This window comes from Bidens hawaiensis, unplaced genomic scaffold, assembly GCF_021521415.1.
Source record: "Bidens hawaiensis isolate Kalapana, Puna unplaced genomic scaffold, B.hawaiensis_p1.1 tig00070519_1, whole genome shotgun sequence".
Taxonomy (NCBI): domain Eukaryota; kingdom Viridiplantae; phylum Streptophyta; class Magnoliopsida; order Asterales; family Asteraceae; genus Bidens; species Bidens hawaiensis.
The window spans coordinates 27,934-38,672 of record NW_027506652.1 but is presented as its reverse complement, the minus strand read 5'-3'; the positions used below and the strand labels follow the sequence as shown (position 1 = coordinate 38,672).

The 10,739-nt window shown below is 34.6% G+C and overlaps 2 protein-coding genes across 2 annotated transcripts; both read left to right on the top strand.

Moving 5' to 3' along the window:
- The first annotated feature begins 2,401 nt into the window (after positions 1-2,401).
- LOC143618357 (uncharacterized) lies at positions 2,402-3,628 on the top strand. The gene is made up of 2 exons (XM_077090606.1): positions 2,402-2,848; positions 3,069-3,628. The coding sequence occupies exons 1-2, from the start codon at positions 2,422-2,424 to the stop codon at positions 3,167-3,169; spliced, it is 528 nt and encodes a 175-aa protein (XP_076946721.1). The 5' UTR covers positions 2,402-2,421; the 3' UTR covers positions 3,170-3,628.
- A 3,893-nt stretch (positions 3,629-7,521) lies between these two features.
- Positions 7,522-9,718, top strand: LOC143618358 (red chlorophyll catabolite reductase, chloroplastic-like). The gene is made up of 2 exons (XM_077090607.1): positions 7,522-7,722; positions 8,967-9,718. Exons 1-2 carry the CDS (start codon positions 7,538-7,540, stop codon positions 9,565-9,567), a joined length of 786 nt encoding a protein of 261 aa, XP_076946722.1. The 5' UTR covers positions 7,522-7,537; the 3' UTR covers positions 9,568-9,718.
- The last annotated feature ends 1,021 nt before the right edge of the window (positions 9,719-10,739 follow it).

The window sequence follows — 10,739 nt, the reverse complement described above, 5'->3', positions numbered from 1 at the left end:
ATAGTGACTGAATGCTTTTTTTAATCTTCATTCCAAAACAAAAACAAAGTGAAAATTTTATTATTTGAAATTAATCATTTTATCTATAGGTGTAGGATTTCTTTTTAAGAATAAAAGTGTGAGTTTCAGTATTACTTCCGGATATGATTTCAACTTCTATAACACGGTTATCATATTGTATTTTCACATGTATTTTAGTTTTATTGCATAGACCACTTAAGTAACATCACTTCAACATCGTCTTTCAGGACTAACCTATAACTTGACAACCTTAGATTTTGAGGCGATTTAAAACATCAGGAAACTAATAATTTCTTGTAATGTATCATTTTATGTCTGATAGATACCATCTGAACAATAGTAATATTTTAAATCGTCCGGAAATATGGATAGCAAACGCTTGGTAATTTCTTGAACGGCATTATTTTTTGTTGCAAATATAACTCGTTCACTAAAGAAATCTATATTTTTGAAATATTTAATAATAGAAGAATATACAAAGTCAATTTATAATCTGACTAACAGTGTATTAATATATAGCATTTGTATTCACAAGGTAAGAAGTTATCTCATCCACCTAAAAAACCAAAACATGTAGTCTAGTGTTTATATATTTTTATGGATATTTTTGTGGATTTTTAAGTCAATTAAAAAAAAGAAGTTCTAGTGTCTATTTTTTTTAAACCAACCCGTGGACCGGAACTCATTATAATCATAAACTGTTTTGACCTGAACCATATTTGATACTTTAACCGAGTAAACAAACCCGCTCGTTTAAATTAACATAAACTCTAAGAATACATCAATAATGAATTTGTATTTTAAGGGTTAGAAAGAAAAAAAACTTGTAATTTAATAAGTTAAAGTTTATTGAAATTTTAATTGTAAATTAATCTTGTCTCTTCATCCAATAATATCATTTATTATAAAACATCAATATTAATTAACTAATACAATATAATATATTTAAAACCTTAATTTTGGAATCATTATTCAAAATGAACGTGAAAATTGATTACTTATAATTAAAATGAAAATTGGAAATAAATAATCCCACCTTTTGTGTATCGGCCAATAATAATCCCATCTTTAAAAATCACTGTCAATGATCCCACTTTTCAACTATTTTTGTCACAATGGTTCTTTGTTAAAAAATACTTAACGTCGTTAAGTTTTTTTCTAGTTTCAAATCGATGTTTTAGGGCTTTTGATTGGAAGAAGGATACGAGTCAACCGATGTAAAACTTATCTCGAAATGGTGATCCAAACGACGAAACAATGTTTCAATTCGGGTGCTTGAATTTCCAATTAACCAAAATCAAGCCATTTGAATCACCGTTTCGAAATAAGTTTTACATCAGTCGACTCATATCGTTCTTCCGATCAAAAGCCCTAAAACATCGGTTTAAAACTAGGGAAAAAAACATAACGACGTTAAGTATTTTTTAATGGAAGACCAGTGAGACAAAAATAGTTAAAAGGTGGGACCATTGCTCGTGATTTTTAAAGATGTGATTATTATCAGGCAATACACAAAAGATGGGATTATTTATTTCTAATTTTTGTAATTAAAAATCTAATATTAATGGATAATACAATAAATTTATATAAAACAAATAATATATTTATGATGGTATTAAATTTATTAAATATGAAAGAATTATTAAAAAGAGAAAATGAAAGATTAAAAAGAAAAAAAAATAAAATACAAAATTATTAATAAGAAAGAGGAATATAATAAATTGGATATGGCTCAATGGTAGAGCACTCACTTTACTAGTGAGAGGTAGGGGGTTCATACCTCACTATCACCAATTTATATGAGAGATATGAAGGATGACCCTGACTTGCCAGGGTTCGAGTCCTGATCTCACCTGGTTTTACCGGCTCCTCGCTGTCATGCCGTTTGACGGGCGTGGAAGTCGGGTTTTATCCGGGGAATCCCTCAATAGGTTGACCTCTAGGGGCTCCGTCCGTCCGGACTAGTGGCCGGCTCGGACTACCTTTAGCCATTGGGGGCCGCGTACGAAGTACCCGGCATTACTTAGTTGGTCGTTCCAAAAAAAAGAAAAAAAAATATATTTAATATGAGAGAGAGGAGGGGAAATTTTATAACAATCATTACGGTGACGTTACGTGACACTTATGAAGCTTTATTATTATATACTATGGATTTAATTTATCTGTAACTCAAGAATATATGCCACTATGTCATAATTATTATTTAGTGTAAGGACTGGTAATCAACTTCGAGGCCCCAGCCACAATGACGTCACGTCACCAAACCTACATGGGTCCGTTTAAAAACTTATATCATGCTCCACTCCTTTATAAATTATAAACCCCCACTTTCATTTAAACACTACCCGAAATTACGCCCCCATTTCAAACTCTACCCGGCCCTAACGGGTTCGGGCAGCCATGCCTCCGCCACACACCACCGCGCAGCCACCGTCCACGTCAACTCAGCCTCCGGCCTCTTCACTCTACTCACAGAAATCATGGTCGCCGGACCTCCACCGGGACGAGCAATGGGTCCGAAGACAAGGCAAACACAATCACCGGAGGAGTAAGACTGTAACTGATGAGGATATTGATGAACTCAAGGCGTGTATTGAGCTTGGGTTTGGCTTTGAACATTCTCCTAAGTCTGATCATGACCGTCTGTCTGATACGTTGCCGGCCCTTGGGTTGTACCATGCTGTTAATAAGCAGTATTTTGATACGATTTCCAAGTCATCGTCCATGTCGTCGTCTTCTTCTTCGTTGGTGTCGTCGTATTCTTATGCGGTTTCTGAGCCCGATTTGTCGTCTCCGGCGAGCAGTCCTCACGCAATATTCACTCGAGGTAATTCGTCTTATATCTAATCCTACTCCATTTTAAACCTTTGTCGTTTTGACAAAAAAGTTTTAAAGTTGAGCGTCTATGACCAGCAAGGCAATAATTTTTGAAGTTTGATTTTCTTTGGTCAAAACGACTGTCTGGAATTTGACAGAATGATTTCTAGAATTTCAATTAATATTACACATTTTATTTATTTCTGATGAAAACATGTATGATGATGTAGGTGATAATCCACAAACGATGAAGACAAGGTTGAGACAATGGGCACAAGTTGTCGCTTGTTCAGTGCGACAATCGTCATCATCACCGGTTCACCATCATTAAGCTGAACGCAAGATGAACAAACAGTATGTTCAGTTGGTCACACAAGGGTGAATCAAGCGTAGCCATGGTTAGATCACAAAGATTGAAACACAGCCAATACATAGTTGACAGAGTGAAATTGATAAGGATATATGTATCTCTAATTCGGGACGCAAATCGGCACATGCTTTGTTACTTTGATGTTTGGTAATTTTGACATTTGCTTTTAAATCATGGTACGAGTTTAGCTTTCGGTTGTTTTGATTTGAATTTAGCTTTTTTTCTTTTTTCGTTTCTTTTTTGAGTGCTATATGTCTTTAATTTATGGGATTTTTTGTGATATCTTGTCCCCCCAACTTTATGTAATCCCGCGTGATATAAACCCTCATAGATATTTTCGTTGTGTTCATAAGTGGCCCGACTAACTTATACTTCCAAATTTATATTTCTATGTTGAATTTTATTTATCGTTTGGATGTCTAAGTTGAGTGTAAATGAGCATATAACAAGTGCACGTGACCGGGTAGTTTTTCTATTATATGTAAGTTATACTTTTGTAACTTATGACTTTTCCTTATAAGTTATAAGGATGTGAAAATAAGGAATCACAAAGAGCCCCTAAAACTAATGAAGCTTCTAAAGTTTTGAAATGTTCAAATCAATATTTTTAAAGCTATTTATGTCGTTCTTTTTACTTATATTTATTTAAGTGAGAGCCATAAATGCAACGACCTTCTAGAAGGTTTTATATAAGCCAAAAGGGTGTCCACGACAACCACGCCATAGAATGAAGCAGCAGATTACATTTTACAACATTGCCCTTCAATTCACATGTTATCTACAATAAACAGGCCGGCTCTAGGCATAGGCGAGCTGGACTCCCGTCCGGGACACATTATTTCCGGGGGCACTAAATTCCAGCCGCCGGATTTTCTGTTGAAATTGTTCGACAATCTTTTACCGCCGCCCCTAATTTAACCTGCTTGAAACCACTCTCTCATTCTCTGTTTCTTCTCTCTCCGGCCATGGACTTGCAAAACGGTGAAGACAAGGAGGAAGGTAGCTCGTCTGGAGTTGCAGAAAAAGGCAATGTTTTAAAAACCGGTTTTTTATTCGTACCGGATTGAGTTAAAAAATGGTATAACTGATTGAATAGTTTACCTTATAATTTCTATAAATGCTACATCAACTCCAAAAATAACCTAAAAGTAAATGATTCCATAACAAAAAATAATCAAAAAGTTAATCCATATTAAAAAAAATTCAAAAGCACTCAATTTTAAAAAAATAGTCCTAAAGTTTACACGTTTGATATTAATTGTTGGGTTAAAAGTAATTTTGATAAAATAAGGGCCGCAAATATAAAAAAATTTCTCGGACTTAAAACCGGTTTGCCGGTAGAAACCAGTATTTTAGAAAAAACCGCCGGTACGATGTTCTAGCAAACCAGTCAAATATACCGGGCTCAAAATACCGGCCTGCTGTGCGAAATCCGATTTAACCGGTTCAACCGGCCGGTTTGAACCGGTTTTTAAAACACCGAAAAAAGGGGGAAAGAAAGAAGAAGAAGTGGAAGTGTTTTTGTCCTTTTTAGCTTTTCTTTTTCTTTTTCTTTTTATCTAATATTTAACTCTAATTTAATTAAATACTATTTAATAGGCTGGGTTGCTTTTGAAGAATATGTTCGTTTGCTAGATGATCAAATGTACGGTCGAAAAATTCTCTTGGTAATGAATAATTGTCCAGCCCATTCAAATAATATTCAAGGATTGCAAAACATTGGGTTGTTTTTCTACCGCCAAACATGACTCCAAAAATTCAACCATGTGATGCTGGGATATTAGAGCCTTTCAAATGTACTACCGTTAAAGGTTTTATCGTAAGATTTTGGAAGGTTATGAGTTGGACATTTCTTCCCTAGAAAAGATTAATGTTTTAGATGTCATCAATTTGTCCGTCTCAGCTTTGAGAAATGTGAAACAAGAGTCCATAGCAAATTGCTTTCGACACTGTAAAATTCATTCGGCTAATCCAACCGGCTCAAATGATTTAAACAATGTAAATTTTGGAGAAGACATTCATGAGCTTGAGAACTTGATTACGGGAATGCATTATCGGCACAAAATGGATGTGAATGAGTTGTTGGATTATCTAGTTGAAAATAATAAATGTTATGAGGTTCAAAGCATTTAAGCAATTATGATGGATACCGTTCAAAATCCGGTTAATGAAGTTGATGATGATTCATTACACTTGGAACCGGTCACTCGGAAAGAAACATTGCAGACGGAAACAACTCTTCACAATTTTTTGTTGTAATACGAGAATACAGGCCTCAACTCTTGAGTGCAATGTGGAGATTTAAAGATAGACTCAATATATATTTGAAGTTCACAAAAAAAAAAAAAAAAAAAAAAAACAAGTGACTATAGATTCGTTTAGACAATTCTAGAATTTTGAAATATTTTAATAATTATTAATTTATAGTTTCACTGGGACCAATATATTTACATTGGGAAAATAAGAAAATTATTATTTTATTATTTTATCAATTGGGGTCTAATTTGTATTGGTTATAAGTTGGGTCTGAATAAATTATTAATTTTATCAAGATTATTAATTTATTAAATATTAATTTATTGAGATTATTCTGTATTTTGTTTTCTAACAGAAATTTCCACATGTAAATGTTATCTGCCAGGTACAATACAACTTCATAATTGAGCATTGATAGTGGGCCAGCTAGTTCACGTTTGAGCCTTAACTATAGATAGGGTTACTCACAAGCCGAGCCGAACCGAGCGAATACTTGCTTGTTACTTGGTTCGTTTATAACCAAGCATTTTCTGAGCAGCTTCCAAGCATTTTCTGAGCAGCTTCCAAGCGAGTTTGAGGAACGAGCCATTTGGACCCAAACGGCCTTTAACTCTAGATATAGATTTAATCTACACATAAGACTTTATAGGAAAGTAGGAAACCAAAACTTACTTAAATTATAAAAAGTGAAAAATAGATTTTTAATTATAAAGCTAAATGATTAGTTTGTATTTTAATTATTAAATAAAAAAACATTACGCAACTCTTGTCCCACATCCACATAGAACAACGCCCTCAAAGAGTGTAGCGCCACTTTTAGCCTTCACCCAAGGGTAACGGGGCTTCGCGTCCTTGTTGCTCACGTGACGAGACTTAGCGCCTAAACTACATAACCACAACACATAGCCTTAATATCAAGGACTAAACTTGCTACACTATGATAATCATGGGCATGATATAAATACATATTATAACTATTATTATCGATTAATTACTTCGGCATGATACTCAAACCACATACTTGGAAGATCCATAGAAAAAATTGGAGAGGTCGGGCCGTATAAGGGGATGAGGTGGGAGTGTGATGGGGTGAATGGTTTTTCTATAACGACCAATTTTAACCCGAATCTATGCCAGTCAAACCCGCTTTTGACCCGGACTAAATTGATAGTTTCTCAAAACGCCATGTATTGACCCAAATTTATTTTCCTTACAATCTATTTGACCTAAACTTATTTTGCTTTTAACCCGTGACTCAACCCTGCTCGACCGGTCAACTTATCTAACCAGATAAGCTGTTAAAAATAATAATTTAATAACTTTGAAAATCCAAGACCTGAAGAAAGAAGATTAGATTAGATTACAATTACGGCATGTGATAAACATATCATTAGAGCATTCCCAGCCCGTTCCCATCCCCATCTCTATAATTACACTAAATAACACTACACTTCTTTATACTGTTTAATTAAATAATATTTTTTATACTTTTATTATTACAGTTTTTTCTCTTCATCTTATAATTTACAAAAAATCACTAACTTTTCTCTCTTCACCCTATAATTCTGAGAATCCTCTTATGTTATAGCATTCACAATTAATTCTCCATCTCTATCTCTATAATACACTAAAAACACCATCTTTTCTCTCTTATTCCAATGAAATAATACTTTTTTTTATACTTTTATTATTACCTTTTCTCTCTAATTCACTCACAATCACTTTCAAAAACATTAAAAAATTACATAGATGAACAGTGCGGATCTTCAAATTTAACCATGAACAGTAACATTTTCTCTCTCCTCCTTTCACAACTATTTTTAACAATCTCTAAAAAAATAAAAAAAAACCCTCACATAATTTAAAGAATCCATGAAGAAAGCTCCTACATACATTTGGTTAAAAGTTATAAAAGGAGTTTATTATTATATTTAATAATTGTGTGTTGTCAGTCAATTGCTATCTATCCACTTAATTATGGCTGCAATTACCAACCAGTCTGGTTTGTTCCTCTTCAGTCTTCTACTCGTCTCTTCCTAAATATCTGTAGGCTGCTCCGCCTCAAAGGACCGGATGGCGTTCACGGATTTCCCCTACGTCTCGGCTCCACACAGAGATCTTATGCTAGATTTAGTATCCACCGTCGAAACTCGCCTCAATTCCTTCCTTAACCCTTGCAATCTCTCGCCGGATGTCCAGTCTTACCAGAATGAAACCGGAACGGCTCATGCGGCTCTCCATGTCCGATCCGGCCTCCACTCTTCTCCGCTACTTTCTAACGCTTTAATTTAGGCTTTCTAATTTATAAAGTCTGACAGTTGCTATATCATATATGAATGACTCTTTGAATTGTAACTAAACAAATTCTCTGTTGTGTCTGAACAAAATAAGGCTGCAGAGAAATTAGATAGCTGTAACGGGTAAGTGATGCTAATAATGCAACTAGGCCGGTAAACTGTAAACATACCGAACGAACATGGACAAGGGCATGTTTGTGTTCGTTCATTTAACTTTCAGTGAACACGAAATCGAACACTTAATTGAACAAATATTTGTGTTCATGTTCGTTCGTTTAAAAAGTGAACATGTTCGTGTTCGTTTATGTTTGGTCATTTATAATCTAAATAAACAGTTCACAAACATAAATGAGCATAATTAAACAAAGATAAACGAGTGCATATGAACATATGTAAACGAACACAAACAAACATATACGAACGCTATTGAACATAAATGAATGAACGGAACATGTGTTCATGTTTGCTCGTTTAATTAAATGAACACAAACTTTTTTTTATGCTTGTTCGTTTATTAAATGTCTTAACGTTCGGTTCGTTTACAGGCCTAAATGCACCTAGATCTTGTGTCATGTTAGTAAAATATTAATGACTTTCATACCAATTTCTTTAGTTTAAGATCAAACCGATCAGCAGCGGTTCCTGTTGTGGAACAGAAAATCAAGACTTGGGGGCTTAGACTAGTAAATCAACTAAGTTAGATATATAAACATTTTGAATATTAATATTAACAGTGCTATGAATAATTACAACTTGTAACTTTGAGCATAGTAAGGATACAAGCTCTTCACATATAAAATTGTGAATCAAAGTTAAATTTAGTGAATCAATGCCATCTCACGATAATAATCCTCCGTATCTGGTCCTGGTTCATCAATCTGATACTCGTTAGCGTATCTAAGAAAACATGTTTTGACATATCTGCCTCAATCTTTTTACTCCGGTAGCCACTATTTTGTTATCTTAACCAACAACCTTCTGCCTAAAGTTGATATAAAATTCTTCCAAAACAATGAGCTATATCCTCATCAAACTCAATTTAATAGTTTATTAGTTTTAAATATAAACTAGAATGTAGTATTTAATTGTTTTAGCTTTAATGATCCTAAGCCTTCTATTTCGATGTAAACACTATTGTAGTTTAATTTGAAATGATTAAAACCACCATTTGCACATTTAAAAATTGTCTTGTTGATGCTGAAAACAATGTTCCAGGTTGATTTTATACTTGGAAGCTGGCTACATTGCACGCTACCAACAGGGGCTGCGTTAAACATCACCAGCTTGTCAGCCTATCTAAACTCATCAACCGACGCGCCTAATTTCTTGGTAGAGCTGATCCAAAGCAGCCCAACATCTATGGTTCTGATTCTTGACTTGCCTCCAAGAGTTGACCTTGTACTTGATTCTGATTACCTCAAAACATTCTATGAAGACACTCAACTAGACCAACACAGACAACATCTTTACAACCTCTCAGAAGTAAAACCTTATTATTCATCGTCACTTTACATTAGGGCAGTTGTCTCTCCGACTGCAATTCTGGTGCGTATTGAAACAGATCAACTCGAGGAAATGGTCAAAACTCATGTGAGTCCGGTTGCAAAGGAAGTGTTGAAAACTTGGTTGGATGTTTGTGCTTTTGGGGATAGGATTGTTAGCGAAAGTGAGAGGGAGTGTTTGAAAAGAAGAGATGATATGAGTAAAAGTAAGACGATTGAAATCGATCTGGGTTCGAACCTGCCGAGGTTATTCGGACAAGAAACGGCTAACCGTGTCCTAGAAGCTCTACGGGAGGTGTTCTAAAGTGACAGGCTTGTATTTTGTGCATTGAACCTTGTACAATATGTGTTTGGTCACATGTTGTCGTGTCATATGATGGATATGAACCTGTTACAGCTGTGGTGTTAGTATAATGATTCAGATGGATTGCTCAACTGCATATATCAAGAATTTTTAAAAAAGTGAAGAAATAACAATCTAGCAATGGTAATTGGGTTCTTTATGTAGCATACAGAATAATGATTTGTATAATCGCCAACGTGAACATGGACAAACATAGCATACGGGTTCGGGGTTGATGTAGCTGTCATGGGCTAATAAAAAACAAGTGTTTTTACGACTTAAATACCTATAATCGTACGAGTAAGTAAGGTCATCTTCACGGGGAAATACGGTTGGTGTTTAGCTAAAGTATCTAATTAATTAACTATACTAATGTCATTTGGGATTATGATTGATTTGGAAAAATAATAAAATTTATATAAGAGAAAAAAAAACATCAAATTTAGAAATCATAACCTCCTCCAAGTCTCATTCTAGGTACACACAAAACTTAATTTAATAAACTAATTAGACACCATCTAGACATGGTGTTGGAAACCCATTTAATTTAAGTGGTAATAAAAAATAGGTCTTTGTCATTAGATAAATTTAAGAGGTAATAAAAAACAGGTCTTTATCATTAGACATTTTACATCTCAATAACCCTATTTAATAGTGTGAATCAACCTACTCAATGTCACCCAACATGCCTACTAGGTTTTGTCGTTAACCGAACAACTTGTAAAGTAAGGATTACTAACACATGCAAATAGTCTAAATAAACCAACACATCAAATTGTTTATACAACGTTGTCAATGTCAAAAACAAATCCAAACATAAATAGAACTGAGAAAAGTATTAAACCTTACGAACCGTTTGCCTGGAGAAAGCCACAGATGAATCTAGCCTTGCATCTTGTTGAATTTGACGTTGATCGTTGTTGTAACAACAACAGGTAGGTCTGCTGCCCTTTGCGTCAGTCCAAACTTGTGTCTAGGGTTGTTCACGAGCCGAACCGAGCGAGGGCTTGCTCGTTGCTTGGCTCGTTTCAATCGAACCGAGCCGAGCGAAATCGAACCGAGTATTTTCCGAGCATTTTTCGAGCGGTATCGAGCGAGTTCAGAGCATTAGTTTTTTTTTTAATTTTTTTTCT